The 20,303-nt window shown below is 46.0% G+C and overlaps 1 protein-coding gene and 1 long non-coding RNA gene across 3 annotated transcripts in view; one reads left to right on the top strand and one right to left on the bottom strand.

Annotated features, from left to right (window-relative positions):
• Positions 1–20,303, top strand: part of LOC139267217 (uncharacterized) — an 85,507-nt gene that overhangs the window by 38,687 nt on the left and 26,517 nt on the right. The window contains exon 4 of one of the 2 annotated variants that reach the window (XR_011593858.1): positions 5,839–6,333. The exons of the other annotated variant lie outside the window; for it this stretch is intronic. This is a non-coding gene — a long non-coding RNA (uncharacterized lncRNA). Of the gene's footprint in view, positions 1–5,838; positions 6,334–20,303 lie in introns of those variants that run through there. 2 annotated transcript variants of the gene reach the window in all.
• The window catches only part of rhag (Rh associated glycoprotein), a 59,893-nt gene that overhangs the window by 33,000 nt on the left and 6,590 nt on the right, over positions 1–20,303 (bottom strand). Inside the window, exons 2-4 of the mRNA XM_070885184.1 lie at positions 19,564–19,750; positions 16,752–16,902; positions 4,464–4,611 (exon numbers count right to left, since the gene is read on the bottom strand). Coding sequence (XP_070741285.1) covers positions 4,464–4,611; positions 16,752–16,902; positions 19,564–19,750 — 486 coding nt within the window. The remainder of the gene's footprint in view (positions 1–4,463; positions 4,612–16,751; positions 16,903–19,563; positions 19,751–20,303) is intronic.

Genomic DNA, 20,303 nt, shown 5'->3' with positions numbered 1-20,303 from the left:
TTTCTGACGTTCCGAAATACGGAAATACACAAACCTAGGCTCGGATATTTCCGGATTTCGGATGTCAGAAACACGTTCTGAAGTTCGGAAAAACACGAAAACTGGCTCGGCCTCGGTCCTGCGGTTGCCGGATTCGGGACGCTCAACTATATAACACTTGTAATTCATCTTTTTAATCTCCCACAGGCCCATCAACTGCCCCCCTCCCCCCCCACTCTCCAGCCGGAGGAGGAAGATGACTCCTCAGAGGAACTTCCAGCCTCTGCGGGTGCAGCGTCAGCAGACCCAAGTGAACCCAGCATCAGTGCAGATACGCACATCTCAGTGGGTCTTTTACACCATAGGGTAGAATTGTCACCTGGTGTCTCACAGTTCACAAGTGAGCAAGAGCAGATCATGTGACAGGGACAGCAGGGGAGAATCCTCGCCGGAGGTTGCAGGATGCTGCAAGCTCTGCTGATCTGCATGCAGACGCTGAGACTCGGGTCAATGACAAAGAGAGTGATCCTGGAGGGGCAGCAACAATTGCATAAGGCTCTATCATCTTTTGCAGTGGCAATGTCTGCAAATTTTCAGAGAATGGAGAAGTCTATTTCTAACATAACCACAACCATGTCCCAGGCATGGCCACGATGTGCTCTTGCATGGAAAGGATGGCCACCTGCATGGAGCAGAAAATGTACCACTCACAGGAGCACATGCTTGCTGTGGACAACAGATGACAGGCGCTCATAGACCTCCTCTCAAGGAGGGATGTAAATGTTGACTTGCTCCTTGTAGCAGGGAAGTGCATGTGGCCCATGAGAGGGATGATGGTGAGGGGGGACATGGAAGTGGGGGCTTCTCTCAAAGCGCTTCCACTTCTCCCCCGTTGCCCCCCCCCCCAGTCAGAGCCCCAGATGCTTCCTTGGATCGCAATGACCGAGTCTGCCCCTGCACAGTCTCAGGAGGAACTGACTTTGGCGGGGCCATTACAGGCTCTAAAACCCAGAGGATGTTCGCCAAAATTGTCTACGCAGTCGCAGCAGGGAAGTTGAGTAATCTGCCTCTACCTCTGCTGAAGCCACAGAGGTTGCACCTCATAGAAGCACTCAGAAAAGAAAAATGACATCAAAGTAGATGCACAAGGTTAAGCATCTCAAAACGTGTTAGTGCTAGGTTTCAATTGTTTTGATTGCACACAAAAATGTTTTTCTTTGTACTATTTTGGATTTTTTCCATTTTTGTGTCAAACCTTTGCCTTGTCACTTGGAGTGAATAGTGACACATTATTTAACCTTGAGCATTGGGTCTTTGTGTGAAAGCAATGGCTTGGTCATTATAGGGATGCATTATACTATTGTTGGGGTTGAAGGGAGGAACTTAGTATAGCATGTGGCAGCCATGTGGCTGCGTTGGAGTAAGTTAGGTAAATCTGGCCATGATGAGACCATCCCAGGCCTCCTGGGCAACAATGTGTGCCACTGCTGGTGGCAGCTGTGTCTCAGCTTTCTCCTCCTACTCCTCATCTTCCATCTGCTTGTCCTTCTCCTCCTCTGAAGAAGAAGGAGAAGCTGTGTGTTGTGCGCCAGCTCCAATTCTCAATGCTACGCTGTATTGTGCAGAGCGCAACAGATGACATGATTGTAGAGAGCCTGGCTGGTTCATACTGAAGGGCCCCTTTAGATCTGTCAAGGCATCTGAAGCGCATCTTCAGCCTGCCTATTGCTTGTTCTATGACACATCTGGTGGACATGTGGCTCTCATTAAAATGTGCCTCAGCCTCAGTACTTGGCCTCCTCAGGAGTGTCATGAGTCAAGTCTTCTGTGGTATTCCCTACTGCAGAGATTTGTTGATGCCAGTTTATTGGATATATTCAAGAGGGAGCTAGATGTGGCCCTTACGGCCAAAGGGATTAAAGGGTATGGAGAGAAAGCTGGAAAGTGGTACTGAGGTGAATGATCAGCCATAATCTTATTGAATGGTGGTGCAGGCTCGAAGGGCAGAATGACCTACTCCTGCACCTATTTTCTATGTTTCTATAGCCCTTGTCTCCAAGCTGGCAGCCGGTAAGTCTGTTTGGAAGCGGGTGGACAGGCGCAGCCTGAAAGAGTCATGACAGTTGCCAGGAAATCTGGCACACACTTGCATGATCCATCTTTTTATGGTTGCAGAGGAGCTGCATATTGAGGGAGTGGAAGCTCTTGCAGCTCACAAACACTCCTGGGTGATGATGGGGTGCCTTGATGGCTGCATGTGTGCAGTCGATGACGCCCTGCTCCTGTGGGAAGCCAGCCAGAGTTGCAATGTCGAATGCCCGCTCAGTAACACTGGTGTCATTAGTGGCAACATTGATATATTTGGCTGCCTTGTGAAACATGGCATCGGTGACTGTGTAATGCATCTGTGGGCGGCCGACTGCAAGATCCTGTAAATGTCTGCTGCAGATCCCTGGAAGGAGCCTGAGGCAAAGAGATTGAGGATGGTGGTGGCTTTGACAGCCACTGGCAAGGCATGTCCACCAGGACCTCTGAGAAGCAGGTATTGTTCCAGCAAGCTACAAATGTCTGCAATGACCTGGAGCAATAGCCTGAGCCTCCTGAAGCACTCATGCTCAGTCATGTTGAGGAAGTTCATCCTCTGCCTGGATACCCTGTGTTAGGGGTATCGCCTCTGACATGCTGCAGCCCTGTGGTGCCCCTCCTCTCTCCTGTGGAGCATCAGGTCATTGATGGGGGTTGCTGGGCGATTGCCAATTGGAGGCCTCGAGAGATGGTCTCCGATTATAGGGGATGGGTTAGGCACGGATGCTGGATTCAGGAAGTAAATGTAAAAGCATTTACCTCTTGGATGCAGCAGTCTTTGCCTTGTTGTAACTGCCAGGTTTTTACGAAGTGTGTAAAACCTGATCAGATAGAGTTAAAAACAAAATGGTGGTTAAAGAAGAGGTATGCAACCTCATTGTTATATTTAAATTGATGTCATGCCTCCTGGAAAGGGGTTGTCTGCCAGCCCCTGTCCTGACCCCACCTCCGTCCCACCTCCGTTACATCTGCACATGGGTGGATTGGAGGCAGGCTCGGGTCGGGATTCTGATTTTGAAAAATTTTATTACCCCCATGCTCCAAACCCACCCGTTTTTTAAGGTAAAAATTCCCCCATATTGTTCAGGTAAAGTAGGGGGACTGTTATTCTGCAAGTAATCTTAGTGTCCCTGATCTAGAACTGCTAGATGCTGACACAGGGTACCCAAAATGGAAGCATTCCATTCTTCAGCTCATGTATATCTCATCACGATGAACACAACATTTATTTAAAAAATATAAAACAAAATAAGTAATAAGAGAGACTTAAAATGTTTGAAATACAATGGGGTCGAAATTAATCAAAGGCAAGTTCTGCCCATTTACCACTGAAAAGACCGCCAAGGTCCTGACGGTACTTTGGGCGGAACTTTGGTCAAAAAAGGAGGAAAAAAGCACCCGGCAGCAAAAATGGGCGTTACACGCTGATTCTGGGTGGTAGAGGGCGGTAGGTGAGATTCTGGGTGACAAATGGAATCCTGGAGAAAGTTATGCCGAGGCTAAAGTCGGGCCTAGGTGGGGGGGAAATGCATAAAAAAAAATGTTCAAAAAATAAAAAAAAACATCACAAAACCTTCAGAGGACCCTTTAACACAAAATTGCTGCAAAAGAAGTAAAAAAAAAACCTCACTTACCTTTTCTTGCAGATCTTCATACCTACCGTCCAGGTAAGACCTACTTCTACACGGCGGTGTTCTCTACCCGCTCGGATGAATCTCGGGTGGGAGCGGGTAGGAGGAATTTTTTCGGCACGCCGGCGCATGCCGGCGCACGCTCCCCAGCAGTCCTTCCAAACCGCTGGCGTAAAGGCCTCACCAATCTCCCACGGAGAGGAGACCACCAAAAAAACGGGGAAACTGCCAAGTCGGCGGCAGCTGGCAGTAGGACCATCAATTTTGGCCCCAATATGTATCGAACCCATTGACTGCACAATAACTTGCATTTATATAGTGCCTTTAACATAGTAAAGTATTCCAAGGTGCTTCACAGGAGCAAAAGATTGACACAGAGCTACAGAAGGTGACATTAGAACAGGTGATCAAATGCTTGGTCAAAGAGGTAGGTTTTAAGGAGTGCCTTTAATAAGGAGAGAGAAATGGCGCAGTGGAGAGGTTTAGGGAGGGAATTCCAGAGCTTAGGGCCTCGGCAGCTGAAGGGTTGTCGGGCTGGAGGAGTTTACAGCGATCGGGAGGGATGAGGCCATGGAGGGATTTGAACACGAGGATGAGAATTATAAAATCGATGAGACAGAGTTGGGAGGGAATGTAGTGCTGGAAGAGATTGTAGAAGTAGGGTTGAGCAAGGCTACAGTAGGTCAGAAATTGGCTTTTTGCTCATTAATGCAAAATTTGCATCATACGTTCTAGGAGTCATCCACTGTTTTGTACATTTTTACTTACCAATCATAGCAAATAAATCCGAGTGATACACAGATCCTTCATTTTCATTATCATTTTGCAAACCTGGCCTGTATAGGACACGAGAAACAGCCAGACCAAAGTATGCACCAAAAGCATGAATAGTCATTGATGCACCAACATCTTTGGCCTGCAAAAGACCCAAATAATACATGATCTAGATTAGTGAAATACATAAAACTCCAAATTACATTAACCAAGTGAAAAACTGCATTAGTACACCTAACTCATCCACAGGCCCTTGAGAATTTTACTAGTTTTGTCATTGCGATTTCTTTAGTGCATGCAAAAATATTTTCATATAATCAAGCAGCTTTTCATAATATTTTTCATACAATCATAGAATGATACTACAGAAGGAGGCCATTTGCCCCACCATATCCGTGCTGGCTCTTTGAAAGAGTTATCCAATTAGTCGCACTCCCCTGATCTTTCCTCATAGCCCTGCAATTTTTTTCCTTTCAAGTATTAATCCAATTCCCTTTTGAAAGTTATTATTTAATCTGCTTCAACCACAGTTTCAGACTGCATTCCAGATCATAAGAACTCTGCGTAAAAAAAAAAAATTCTCCTCGTCTCTAATTTTTTAGCCAATTACCTTAAATCTGTGTCCTCTGGTTACTGATGCTTCTGCCACAGGTAAAAGTTTCTCTTTATTTACTTTATCAAAACTCTTCATGATTTTGAACACCTCTATTAAATCTCCTCTTAACTTTTTCTGCTCTAAGGAGAACAACCTCAGCTTCTCTAGACACATAACTGAAGTCCTGCATCGTTGGTACCATTCCAGTAAATCTCCAAGGCCTTGACATCCTTCCTGAAGTGTGATGCCCAGTATTGAACACAATATTCCAGCTGAGGCCTAATTAGTGGTTTATAAAGGTTTAGCATAACCTCCTTGCCTCTGTTTATAAAGCCCAGGAGCCCATATGCTTTTTAACAGCCTTCTCAACTTGTCTTGTCATTTTCAAAGATTTGTGTATGTACACCCCAGGTGTCGCTGTTCCTGCACGCCCTTTATAATTGTACCATTTCGTTTTTATTGCCTTTCCTCATGCTTCCTACCAAAATACATTGCTTAGTTTAAACCACTAAATTTTAAACTGCAATAAAGGAAAATATTTTTAAGTTTTAAAAAAAGTATCAAGGGGAATTTGTAAATGATGTAAATCTAGGCATACCATGTGTCCATATAAATCACAAATTGCAATGCATTAATCCCAGAAGGGTAGCTATAGCTTTAAGTATTCCAATTATATAAAAATAGTGCTGTGATCTGATTAGTTTTCGTGCTTGGAATGAAATATTGATGGATTTTAAAATTTGTCCTGTAAACCTGTCCTTCATTCTATTACAGTGATCTCTTCTAAACTGTACTGCATTAAATCAAGGACACGACTGCTGCCAACAGACAGGAAGTAATTGCGCATGTGTAGTTCCAGTGGGTTCCTTTCGTTTGTTGTCGCCGGGCTTCCCAAAATGAGGAATAAAGAAGCAGATTTGAGAAAATGATGCTCATTTTTAATTTTATTTGCATTTCTTTATAATATAATTACTTCCAACAAGGGAACAAATCGCTATAAGACACTTCTAAATAATGAGGACGTTTATCGAGCCAATCCAACGGGAATGTTCATCTCTCTGTATTTCTTGCCTGTGTTTAGTCTCAGAACTACAAATCCTATTCCAATGATCTGACTGAGAAGTAACAAAATCTGAAGAGACATTGGTCTATGAATTACTGTTGTTGATAATAACAGATGAATCCCTAACACATTTGTCTGATATTCCTCTGTACTCTATGTTATGTCTTGAATAAAGAGTCAGACTAGATACTGCAAGCTCAAAGCAAGGTGTGAACGTCGTCCTTTATTACAGATCTCAGAGTGCCTCTCCAGCCTGTGAGGCCTCCTTATATACAGGCGCTCCCAAGTGATTGTGGGATCCCTTGGGACTCCAGGGAATAAGCCCTCTGGTGGTTAGACATGGTATTTACAGGTTTACATACATAACAACACTTCCTCCCCACCCCCAAAGTCAATAGTGTAACTATTTACAATGTGAGTCGATCTGGGACCTTCCTTTCTCTGGTTGATCATCTCGGTGCAAATGTTGGTTTTGGTGAGTCGTTTGTTGGGCCCTCGCTGGGCTGCTGCGGGTGATGGGTTCTGCGTCGTGGTTAACCGTTGGGTCGGTTGCCACTTGTGTGTGTTTTGGAGGGTCGATAAAGGTGGAGTCTATTGTGGGTTGTTCTGGATAGTCCGTAAATCTGAGTTTAGTTTGGTCCAAGTGTTTCCTGCAGGTGAGTCCATTTGAGAGTTTGACCATAAACAGCCTACTCCCCTCTTTGGCCAAAACAGTGCCAGGGAGCCACTTGGGACCTTGTCCATAGTTCAATACAAATACAGGGTCATTTATATCAATTTTGCGTGACTCATTAGCGAGATCATGATATGTATTCTGTTGAAGTTGCCTGCTCTCTACCTGTTCGTGTAGATCAGGGTGTACTAACGAGAGCCTTGTCTTAAGTGCCCTTTTCATGAGCAGTTCAGCGAGTGGGGTCTTGTGCGGTAACTAAGCAGGACTCGGGATAAGCGAGTGTGCAGTGAGCCTTCAGTTACCCTTTTCAAGCTCTGCTTGATTGTTTGAACTGCTCGTTCTGCCTGACCGTTGGACGCTGGTTAAAAGGGGCAGATGTGATATGTTTGATCTCATTGCGGGTCATGAACTCCTTGAACTCGGCACTGGTAAAGCACGGCCCATTGTCACTTATAAGGACATCGGGCAAGCCGTACGTGGCAAACATGGCCCGTAGGCTTTCAATGGTGGCAGCGGACGTGCTTGCCGACATCACACATTCAATCCATTTGGAGTAGTATCTACAACCACTAAGAACACTAAGAATAGGCCTGCATAGTCGACATGGACCCTGGACCACAGTTTGGAGGGCCAGGACCATAAACTTAGTGGCACCTCCCTAGGTGCATTGGTTAACTGTGAACATGTATTACATTTGTGCATGCAGGACTCTAAGTCTGCATCGATACCGGGCCACCACACGTGAGATCTGGTTATCACTTTCAACATTACAATGCCTGGGTGGGTGCTGTGGAGAGCACTGATGAAAGTGTCCCTGCCCTTTTTTGGCACCACTACCCGATTATCCCATAGGAGGCAGTCTGCCTGTATAGCTATTTCATCTTTGCGCCGCTGGTACGGCTTTATTTCCTCCTATATTTCTAACGGGACACTAGACTAACTCCCGTGGAGCACGCAGTTTTTTAGTAAGGACAGTAAGGGGTCCTGGCTCGTCCAGGTTCTAATCTGTCGGGCGGTAACAGGTGATTGCTCACTCTCGAATGCTTCCATTACCATGACTAAATCTGCGGGCTATGCCATCTCCACCTCTGTGGTGGACAATGGCAGCCTACTGAGAGCATCGGCACAGTTTTCTGTGCCAGGCCTGGTGGATGGCGTAGCTGTATGTGGACAACATGAGCACGATGTATTTGTATTTATCCCCTTACTTTCAGAAAAGAGGAATATAAGCAGCTTATGGTTGGTTTCCAATTCAAATTTGAGCCCGAACAGATATTGATGCATTTTTTTACCCCGTAAACACACGCAAACGCTTCTTTTTCAATCATACTGTAGGCCCTCTCGGCCTTAAACAGACTTCTGGATGCATATGCAACTGGTTGCAATTTCCCAAATTCATTAGCTTGTTGCAATACACACCCGGCCCCCTATGATGACGCATCACATGCTAGTACCAAACATTTACATGGATCATACAATACAAGCAATTTGTTTGAACGTAACAGCTTCATAGATTTCGCTAACGCATTTTCTTGGCTTTTACCTCATACCCATTCATCACCTTTATGTAGTAAAGAGTGTAGGAGTTCTAACAATGTGCTAAGACCCTGTAGGAAGTTACCAAAATAGTTCAGGAGTCCTAGAAACGACCACAGCTCTGTCGCGTTCTGTGGTCTCGGTGTGTTCTTGATTGACTCCGTCTTCGAATCGGTGGGCCTGATGCCGTCTGCCGTGATTCTTCTCCCCAGGAACTCCACTACAGGCACTAGGAAAACCCACTTTGAGCGTTTTAGCCTGAGCCCCACGTGATTAAGCCGACTAAAAACCTCCTCCAGGTTCTGCAGGTGTTCGACGGTGTCCCGACCTGTAACCAAGATGTCGTCTTGGAAGACCACGGTGCGCAGGACTGACTCCAGCAAGCATTCCATGTTCCTCTGGAATATCGCCCGGCTGAGCGAATCCCAAACGGGCATCTGTTGTAAATGAAGAGACCTTTGTGCGTGTTGATGCAGGTGTGAGGCCTTTCGATGATTCCTCCAGCTCCTGCGTCATGTAGGCCGAGGTCAAGTCCAGTTTCGTGAATGTTCTCCTTGCTGCCAGCGTTACAAATAGGTCGTCTGCCTCTGGTAGTGGGTATTGATCCTGCAGTGAGAAACGATTGATAGTTACTTTATAGTCACCACAGATTCTGATGGTGCCATCTCCCTTGAGGACTGGAACAATCGGATTGGCCCACTCATTGAATTCAATCGGCGAAATGATGCCTTCTCGTTGCAGCCTGTCCAGTTTATTCTCCACCCCCTCTCTCATCATGTAAGGTACTGCTCTCGACTTGTGATGGATGGGTCGCTCCCCCGGAATTAAATGGATCTGCACTTTTGCTCCTTGGAACTTCCCGATGCCTGGTTCGAACAGCGAGGGGAACTTGTTTAGAATCTGGGCACATGAGGTGTCGTCGACAGACAAAAGCGCTCGGATGTTGTCCCAGTTCCAGCCTATCTTTCCCAGCCAGCTCCTGCCAAACAGCGTGGGGCCATCGCCCAGTACCACTCAGAGTGGTAACTCGTGCACTGCTCCATCGTAGGAGACCTTTACGGTAGCACTGCCGATTACAGGAATCAGTTCCTTTGTGTACGTTCTCAGTTTAGTACAAATGGGAGTCAGGACTTGCCTTGAGGCCTTGCTGCACCACAATTTATCAAAAGTCTTTTTGCTCGTTATGGACTGGCTTGCGCCCGTGTCCAACTCCATGGACACTGGGAGTCCATTTAATTCAACCTTCAGCATTATCGAGGAACACTTTGTGGTAAATGTGTGCACCCCATATATCTCTGCTTCCTTGGTCTGAAGCTCTGGTTCGTCGTGATCCACCGTGGATCTGTCCTCCATTGCAACATGGTGGTTTGCAGGATTAGCAGGGTTTGCAGCTCGTCTGCACATACGTTGGAGATGTCCCATTGTTCCACAGCCCTTGCAAACGTATCCTTTGAAGCGGTGTGAATGGAAATGATGATCACCCCCGCAGCGACAACAAGGTGTTAATGGCCTTGTATTCACCACCCTTGATGGTGGACTCTGAGTCATCTGCTGACGTGCAGCTGCAAGTGTGTAAGTCCTGCCCTGTACATTTCGATTCGAAAACAACGTTACTTTGTTCACAGTACTTGCAGCAGCACTTGTGTGCTGAGAAATTTGTTGTATTGTCACAGGTGGCGATAAATGCCTGGGCTATCACTATGGCTTTACTCAAGGTTGGGGTCTACAGTCAAAAGTTTGCGAAGTATTACTTCATGGCCAATGCCAAGTATAAAGAAATCCCTGAGCATGTGTACTCAAATTTGCACCTTAGCTCGACGACGTAGCTCGCCACATCCTGGCCTTCAGACCTCTTGTACATGTAGAACCGATACCTCGCCATCAGAACACTTTCCTTCGGGTTTAGATGCTTCCGGATCAGTGTGCATAACTCATCGTACGACTTCTCTGTGGGTTTCGCTGGGGCGAGCAGATTTTTCATGAGGCCATATGTTGGTGGCCCGCAAACAGTGAGGAGGATCGCCCTTTTTTTGGCAGCGTTCGCTTCTCCTTCCAGCTCATTGGCCACGAAGTATTGGTCAAGTCGCTCCACGAAGGTTTCCCAATCATCTCTCTCCGAAAATTTCTCCAGGATGCCCACTGTTCTCTACATTGTTGCAGTGGGGTTCATCATTTGTATCTCACCGCCAGTTGTTATGTCTTGAATAAAGAGTCAGACTAGGTACTGCAAGCTCAAAGTAAGGTGTGACCATAGTCCTTTATTACAGATCTCAGAGTACCTCTCCAGCCTGTGAGGCCTCCTTATATACAGGTGCTCCCAAAGGATTGTGGGATCCCTTGGGACTCCAGGGTATAAGCCTTCTGGTGGTTAGACATGGTATTTACAGATTTACATACATAACACTCTACTTTAATGGAGGCATTAAACTGAGGCCCCAAAGTCCTGGTCATTAACTCTGCTGTTTTTGGGACATTGCTGTGTACATATTGGCTGCCACATTTCCCTAAAATGCAACAGAGATGACACATCAATAATATGTAATTACCTGTGAAACATTTTGAGATGTCCTGTGGCTGTGAAAGGCCTAATATAAATGTAAGTTCTTTCTTTATAGTGCACGAGAGACAGATTTGGTCCCTTATGTTATGGTTTCCCAATCTGTACACAGTGCTCCACAGGTGTTCTGACTGGGCTATTCTACAGATGCTTTGGGAGTCTCGTGTCGGGCATGCGGACGATGTGGCCCACCTAATGGAGCTGGTTGAGCGTGGTCAGTGCTTCGATGCTGGGGGGTGCTGGGAGAAAACCGACATTGGTGTGTCGATCTTCCCAGTGGATTGGCAGGATCCCAGCAGATTGGAAAACTGCAAATGTAACGCCCCTATTTAAAAAAGGAGACAGACAAAAAGCAGGAAAATATAGACCAATTAGCCTAACATCTGTGGTTGGAAAAATGTTGGAGTCCATTATTAAAGAAGCAGTAGCAAGAGATTTGGAAAAGCAAAATTTGGTCAGGCAGAGTCAGCATGGATTTATGAAGGGGAAATCATGTTTGACAAATTTGCTGGAGTTCTTTGAGGATGTAACAAACAGGGTGGATAAAGGGGAATCAGTGGGTGTGGTGTATTTGGACTTCCAGAAGGCATTCGGCAAGGTGCCTCATAAAAAGGTTACTGCACAAGATAAAAGTTCACTGGGTTGGGGGTAATATATTAGCATGGATAGAGGATTGGCTAACTAACAGAGAACAGAGAGTCAGGATAAATGGTTCATTCTCTGCTTGGCAACCAGTAACTAGTGGTGTGCTGCAGGGATCAGTGCTGGGACCCCAACTATTTACAATCAATATTCATGACTTGTAAGAAGGGACTGAGTGTAACGTAGCCAAGTTTGCTGATGATACAAAGATGGGAGGAAAAGCAATGTGTGAGGAGGACGCAAAAAATCTGCAAAAGGACATAGATAGGCTAAGTGAATGGGCAAAAATTTGGCAGATGGAGTATAATGTCGGAAAGTATGAGGTCATGCATTTTGGCAGAAAAAAATCAAAGAGCAAGTTATTATTTAAAGGGAGAAAGATTGCAAAGTGCCGCAGTACAGCGGGACCTGGGGGTACTTGTGCATGAAACACAAAAGGATAGTATGCAGGTACAGCAAGTGGTCAGGAAGGTCAATGGTATCTTGGCCTTTATTGCAAAGGGGATGGAGTATAAAAGCAGGGATGTCTTACTACAGCTATATAAGGTATTGGTGAGGCCACACCTGGAATACTGCGTGCAGTTTTGCTTTCCATATTTACGAAAGGATATATTTGCTTTGGAGGCAGTACAGAGAAGGTTCACTAGGTTGATTCCGGGGATGAGGGGGTTGACTTATGAGGAAAAGTTGAGTTGGTTGGGCCTCTATTCATTGGAATTCAGAAGAATGCGAGGTGATCTTATCGAAACGTATAAGATTATGAGGGGGCTTGACGAGGTGGATGCAGAGAGGATGTTTCCACTTATGGGGAAGACTAAAACTAGAGGGCATGATCTTAAAATAAGGGACCGCCCATTTAAAACAGAGATGAGGAGAAATTTCTTCACTCAGAGGGTTGTAAATCTGTGGAATTCGCTGCCTCAGAGAGCTGTAGAAGCTGGGACATTGAATAAATTTAAGACAAAATAGACAGTTTCTTAAACGATAAGGGGATAAGGGGTTATGGGGAGTGGGCGGGAAAGTGGAGCTGAGTCCATGATCTTTTTGAATGGTGGAGCAGGCTCGCGGGGCCGCAAGGCCTACTCCTGTTCCTATTTCTTATGTTCTTATCTTGCGGAGGCAGCGTTGGTGGTATTTCTCCAGCGCTTTGAGGTATCTACTGTATATGGTCCACATCTCTGAAGCATAAAGAAGGGCGGGTATCACTACTGCTCTGTAGACCCTAAGCTTGGTGCCCGATTTGAGGTCCTGGTCTTTGAACACTCTCTTTCTCAGGTGACCGAAGGCTGCGCTGGCATACTGGAGGCGGCATTGGACGTCGTTGTCGATGTCTGCCCTTGCTGATAGTAGACTCCCGAGGTATGGAAAATGAAGTATGGAAAACGAGACTCCCAAAGCAAGCGCTCTATTCGGAGCTCCGACACAGCAAGCGAGCCCCAGGTGGGCAGAGGAAATGTTTCAAGTACACCCTGAAAGCCTCCTTGATAAAATGCAACATCCCAACTGGCACCTGGGAATCCCTGGCCCAAGATTGCCCAAAGTGGAGGAAGAGCATCTGGGAGAGCGCTGAGTGTGATGTATGTAGCACTCAAATCACTGACTCCACACAGTATGGTGTTGTAGTAACTGCTGTGACCTTAGTCCTTTATTGTGTAACTCCAGAGTGTCTCTCAGGTGTGGTGGGCAGCCTTTTATACTCTGTCTTGCAGGTACTTTTGGGTCTCCCACCACAGCGCCCTCTGTGGCGCACCATTGTAACTATACATTTAATGTACCTGGACAATACATAACATCTCACTTCCCCCCAGTTCCAAAAGCACATTGCCGGTAACCTCGGCCTTGTTCGTCTTGGTTGATTTGTAAGTGTGAGTCCATGCCCATCCACTTCCCTCTTCCCCCCCATGTAGAGATTATGCTTGCGATCCGGTGCAAGCATGTGGTATTAGCAGTCCTTACATGGGTGATGAAGTACACAAGCATAACCTCCAACAGAAAGCAGGTACACAAAGACAGTACATTTGTATGGTACATATAGATGCATTGAAGAGTTATATCAAAAGGTTGCAGGGACACTGAACAGTTATTTAATCCCAGTTCCACTGGGTGAGGTATGGTAGTGGCATACTGCCCCTTTTTGCCCGAGTAAGTGGGCTGCACTGAGACAGGGTATCGCAACTAGTGCATTGCCTCTGTTCTCAGAAAATAGTTGCCTTTGCGGCTCATCTGCAGCCGCTGAACCATTGCATGAATCACATAAAATCGGAAATCGCATTAATCCATTAGTCATGTTAGTCACAGGTCCATTAACTTGTGCATTGTGATACTAACTCTTTTCATAAATCATATCAATCATTTTAATCACAGTAATCATTTTAGCATCAAAATATTAATTCTTGTCATAAATCACATCATCATACAAATCACATTAATCATTTTGACTCGCTCTTGCCCTTACAAAAATCTCTTTGGGAGGACCGCCAACGGTGTAAGGCCCTTTTAAGGCTCCCGGGTACATTTCCCTTTTAAGACGCCATCTTGTTTTTCCACGAGGTTTCCACTGGGCGCCGCGATTTTAGGTGCTCTGCTGGTCCTGCCTCTCTCTGCAGAACTCTGCTGCCACGAGGCTCACCGCCATCTTAAACTCCTTCAGCAAGGTCATTACTTCATTATCACCAGTTCCAGGTTGCTGTAATCAATGCACGTCCAGTACTCTGTGAAGGGCTCGGCACAGTGAGTCTTTATTTTCCTGGAGAAGTTCAGCGCGCACCCGGTGACAGAGCAAGCACCAAGTATGACCCGTGTAACCCTTTGTCTGGACCGGCTCAGAACATTCCACAGCGCCAACATCCTGCACCTTCTCCCAGGCTGCTGAACAGGAGACCCTGCAGGCCATGGCCATGGAGCGGCGCCACACCAAGACCCTGAGTCCAGGTACAGGTCCTTGCCCCGGTTCCCGCGGCCCTGCGGGGAGCAGGAGAGCAAACTATCGGCCGGTGATGTGATGGCCTGCCCGGTGCCGGCAGGTGGTGTAAATCTCGGGGATATGGTGTAAATCTCACGCTGGGCCGTACCCGTATGGGTTCGCCCCGAGAGAGGGGCCCGTGCCTTGGAAAGCGTCGCGGTTCCGGCGGCGTCCATTGAGCTCTCGCTGGTCCTTGAAAATCCGAAGGAGGAGGCCTGCTCTGCCTGTGAACACGGGGGACAGCGGTCTGTGGAAGAATGAAGTCTTCCCAGCTCCCACGGACCTTCCCCATCCATCTCCTGCTGAGTAGTGTTGGCCCATCATCTGCAATGATCCACAAAGCTAAACCATGCGTCTCGCCACCATGAAATACCTGCACATCAGCTTCGCCGTGACTGGGACCTGCTTGGGTCATGCAGCTGGGTTGATCCACAGTTTATCAAAAGTTTCCCGACTCATCAGCGACGGACCCGACCCAGTGTCCACTTCCATACTCACTGGGACTCCGTTACTCTTGACTTCCATAATCACTGGGGCAGAATCGTCGGTACATGTATACAGTCCAAACGTATCATCTTCTTCTACCTGCTCCTCGCTGGATAGTAGATCATCTACCATCTCCTCAGCCACATGGTGAGTCGTGTTTCCTTTGCACATACGCTGAAGGTGGCCTTTTGTGTGGCAGGTATTGCACGTATACTCCGCAATCCTGCACCGGTGAGCCCCATGGCTTCCTCCGCAGCGCCAGTATGGTGCTACTCGATTAGCCCCCCTTGGCGGACTCTGAGTTCCAGGACCCTGAGGTCCGTGCTCTCTGCCCTGGGCAGAGCCACGTTCTGCAGTTTTGTCCGTGGCGGGCGCTATCCTGTGGATAGTACCTGCCGGGTTCGCGACCGTGTGGATCATCTGCTTGGTGCTGCAAATCGAGGTCATAAATGCCCGGCTGATGTTGACGGCTTGCTGCAGGCTGACTGTAGGTTCAGTGGCTAGCAGCTTGTGAAGGAGACCCTCATGGCCAATCTCCATAACAAAAATGTCTCGCAACGCCTCGTCAAGGTGTGTGCCAAAATCGCACGCGAGTCTCCTGATGTCTGCAGCATATTTGGTGACATCCTGGCCCTCAGGTCTGCAGTGGTCGTAGAATTTGTGCCTGGCCGTGAGGATGCTCTCCTTCGGTTTCAGTTGGTCACGAATGAGTTCAATCAGCTACTCATATGACTTGTCCTTGGCGCTCGCGGGTGCCAGCAAATCCCTGACGAGACAGTAAACCTCATCGCCACAACTGGACAGCAATACCGCTTTACGCTTCTCTCTCAGTGCGTTCATGTCCCCCGTCAGGTTGTTTGCTATAAAGTAGTACTCGAGCCTTTCCGTAAAGGCCTCCCAGTCATTACCCACTGTAAAATCCTTTAGAGAGCCCAGAGTAGCCATGGTTGCGTGAAGCTCGTCCGTGTCCTCGTCGCCAATTTGTGATGTATGTAGCACTCAAATCACTGACTCCACACAGTCTGGTGTTGTAGTAACTGCTGTGACCTTAGTCCTTTATTGTGTAACTCCAGAGTGCCTCTCAGGTGTGATGGGCAGCCTTTTATACTCTGTCTTGCAGGTACTTTCGGGTCTCCCATCACAGAGCCCTCTGTGGTGCACCATTATAACTATACATTTAATGTACCTGGACAATACATAACACTGACCATCTCAAATCTCATCGCCGAGAGCATGCAGAAAACAAGTGCAGGCAGGGGAAGTAGCATGCAGCAAATCAGACTCCCCACCCACCCTTTCCTTCAACGACTCTCTGTCCCACCTGTGGCAGGGACTGTAATTCCCATATTGGACTGTTCAGCCACCTGAGAACTCACTTTTAGAGTGGAAGCAAGTCTTCCTTGATTTCAAGGGACTGCCTATGAGGATGGTGATTCTGCAGATTCATTATGAATTCTGGGGATTTTCCTCTCTTGTTCCTTCTAAGCTCCCTTGTATTCCTTTTCTCCTTACATCCTCACTGTGATGACATCAAGACTCACGGACAATCCCTTACTTTAACTCATTTCTTTTCAGGATTTCAAAACTGTGGAACTCCTTATCTCCCTCAACATTTTCTTACTTCTAAAATCCAACCTTTAAATTCAAACTTGCATGACCTAATTACTACTTCTCAATTTATCTAATATCGTTTTTTAGCCTGAATCATGTTCTGCACTGTGACCCTTGATATTTTACCTTGGTCTCTCAAAAAATAAAGAATACGTACCTGCAAGATACCCGTAACCAGGTGCTCATTGACAGCAAATATCGTAATCTCGAACAGAGTCATAATCAGAAGCTGGACTGGACTGGTCTTCCCCAAGATTGCTCCAAATGAAATCAGGACGGTTGCTGTGCTGAAGTCTGCATTAATTAAGCTACAGAACAATAATATTTATATCACTTTCCATTGTTTCTTTTATGAATTCAGTTCAGTGGTGAATAAATGTCATTGGCGACCAATGGTCACTGCTCAACTCATGGGGCTCAATTTTCCCGTTATTTGCGCCGTTTTTTTACTGTGCACCGCTTTTATGGGCCTAAATTAAAATATTCAAGTTTCCCCAAAGATTGTGTGCCAGTGTAACTCAGTTAGTTACGATTATTTTAGTTTTTTTTTACCTCATTGGGGACGTAATCTGCCACACGTGCCAATTCTGGCCATTTAAGCAAGTTTGGCCAGCTCTGATTTACTCCAATTTTTCTTAGGACGGCGTATGTGACCATTGTGGAAAAACCTTCTGGGCAGTTAAGAAAATCGGCGCAGGTAAGGAAATCAGTGCAGCAGATGCAGTTCCAGGGCCCGGACAGCAGCAGCAGAGAGGGAGAGGGAGGGGGGAGGGGGGGGGAGTCCTTTTGGCCAGAGTTAGGAGCGGGTACCAGGAGGGAGGAAGCCCTTCGACCTGGGATAGCAGCAGGTACCGACATCATTAGGCCCTTCAGCCTGGGATAGTAGCGGGTACCGACATCGGGAGGGGGAGTCTTTTGTCATAAACATTTTAATAATTTAATGGTGGTAAGTTGTTGCAATGTGTAAGGTGCTTGTGCAGGTTGCTGTGAGCTGGCTGTTGTATGTGTCACTTTCCAGCCTCAGCCCGCAGTGTGTCCCTGGTTACCGTGGCAACCTGATCTTTTTGGCGCACATCTTAGGCTCCACCCCCAAAGCTAAAGGACAGGCTAGGCAGCGCCAAAATGAACAATTCAAACAGGGAAACTTGGATGATTTTTTTTTGGCGTAGTTGGGCCCCAAAAAAGCAGGTGTAACTCTTCAAATACGCCAAAAAACAGCCTTGGGGAAAATTGAGCCCATTATACTTGTTATTTAGCTGGCTGTTACTGTATAGCTTATGGTTAGTTGAATGAAAATTATTTCTATTCAAATCCATGTCTAGTACAGTGTTCCAATACGTTAGCCACCTGTCGCCGATTGGGAATCCAGATGTGGATTATTGCATTTCTAATTATTAAATAAAAATGAATAATAGACACTTATTTGGCATGTGATCTCAATTTGCATATTCGCATGGCATATGTATGTTGTAAGAGGATGGAAAAATACAGACAGATTATATGTAAAACTCGCTTATAAATGATAGAAAATGGCCATATAATATTGAAGTGGGACAGTAGGTCACACTGGACATATAATCAGACATGGATAAAAGGTTAAATGTGAACATGCAAAAGCCAGGTTGGTGAAGCAGCAGTACAGCTGTGAGTTATCTCAGGGTTGCAGTGACAAAATAGGCACCACTCGCCTGCAATAACAGGATGGATGGGGGGCCTCTCTGGTCAAGGAGCAAGAGAGATAAGGTAACATTCCAATGTGCTCATGCACTCGTGGGACACACTGAGGTTTGTGGAAAAGTACTGGAGACAAGCGTGGTCAGCATCTGGTCAGTATCGTACCTTTGCTTTGAATGACAAGAGTTTTGACCATTCAAATCAATGTATGTCTCATGTATTGAATGTCTGGCAATATAGGCTGAGTAATTGTATAAAAACCCTGTGTTTTCTTTGTTCGGGGAGAGTGAGTGAGGACAGCTCAGCAACAGGTTGACTGCAGACTTGGCTCTCCCTTGCAAGCAAAATAAGCTCTGTCTTCAGTTGCTAAGGCAGAGCTTTCCCTGCATATGCCGGAATAAGAAATCGTTTCGAACCTATCTCTGGAATCCGTCATCGATCGGGCGTTGATCCTCTATTTCAGTGGGTCCACTCGGGAGAGAGGAAGATATGTCCTTTAAACGTTTTGTGCATTTGTTGGTCAGACAAAAGCAGTATGTGAGAGTGGATTTTAATTGTTGAGTGCTTTATTTCCTTGGTAGATGTTTGTTAATTAAATATACATGTGAAGTACATTCACCTGCATTGTGTGAGTGTATGTAGGGCATTTTCTACTAAAATTAGTGCATTTGGTTAATATGTTGCCTAGTCAGCAATTTCTACTGTACAACACTGGTCTAGTGCAGGTCAATCCTGCTCCATATTCAGCAGATAACCTGGCAACCTAAACTGACACCCATTCAGAAAACCACAAGAATAACCGGCGCAGGAAATTGAAGGCTGTTCTTCTGAGGCTGTGGTTAGGACACTTTGTTAGGAAAAAGTAAAGGGAATTTCACTGTGCTTCCAATCTGTTCTGTACTTTGGAGTAGGGTACACTTCTTTGAAGACGATTTTGAATTAGTTGCACAATTGATTTGGGCTACTTTTTTAATCCCTCTGAGAAGTGTGAAAAGAACACATTAAGCTTATTACAGACTAAAACTGAAATGATAGGGCAGAATTTACTAATATTGTGTTTTAACCATGCAGTTCTCCTATTGAGAATTCAGGTGCAGAGGTCAGGGAACTCTGCAGGAATTTTCATCCATGAATTTAAATGTAATATAAGTATTACAACAAGTGAAGCACTTACCATCTGAGCCACTGGGCAGCCATCCAATGGACTTTACAGTACTTTATCAGGATCAAAACACATTTAGAGATTTATTGCATATATTCTGTCGGCAATTAATCAATAAAAAAATTAAATATACCTGAAAATGTTGACTTTGATTTTTCCATTAACTAAATGATGCAGCCAGCCTTGCATCAGTGTCCCCCACTGAAGACCAAAGGCAGCAATGAGTAAATTAAATCCAACACTGCTGAATCCATATCTCTTCAAGAAAGTCATCAAAAAGCCAAATCCAACAAAGATCATTACGTGTACATCCTGGAAACCTAAATAAGAAATAAGTATGTCTTATTATTAACACAACGCTTATCCTAAACATTATTAAGGATTTTCCTGACTTCCTCTGCTTCGTGCAGGATAGGAGCAGTGCACTCAAACTGCATGGCGTCTGTCCAAGTCCAGGAGGCCTGCAGCTCCTTTCCTGGCCGTCGGCCTCAGGGTATTCTGGCTGCTGTCAGGGAGCAACAGCGAAAAGGCACCAAGACCATGTTCCCGATGTTGGGCAAGTCCAGAACCAGGGGACACAGTCTAAGGATAAGGAGTAAGCCATTTAGGACTGAGATGAGGAGAAACTTCTTCACTTAGAGTTGTTAACCTGTGGAATTCCCTACCGCAGAGAGTTGTTGATGCCAGTTCATTGGATATATTCAAGAGGGAGTTAGATATGGCCCTTACGGTTAAGGGGATCAAGGGGTATGGAGAGAAAGCAGGAAAGGGATACTGAGATAAATGATCAACCGCAGCCTTGGTCTAAATTTTGAGTACTTACTGCCCATTCTGGTTAAGAACCACTCATTTTGCCAAGGATCACGTTTAACT

The sequence above is a fragment of the Pristiophorus japonicus genome, chromosome 7 (assembly GCF_044704955.1).
Source record: "Pristiophorus japonicus isolate sPriJap1 chromosome 7, sPriJap1.hap1, whole genome shotgun sequence".
NCBI lineage: Eukaryota > Metazoa > Chordata > Chondrichthyes > Pristiophoridae > Pristiophorus > Pristiophorus japonicus.
Note: the sequence above shows the minus strand (reverse complement) of the source record. Positions and strands in the feature narration are given on the sequence as shown.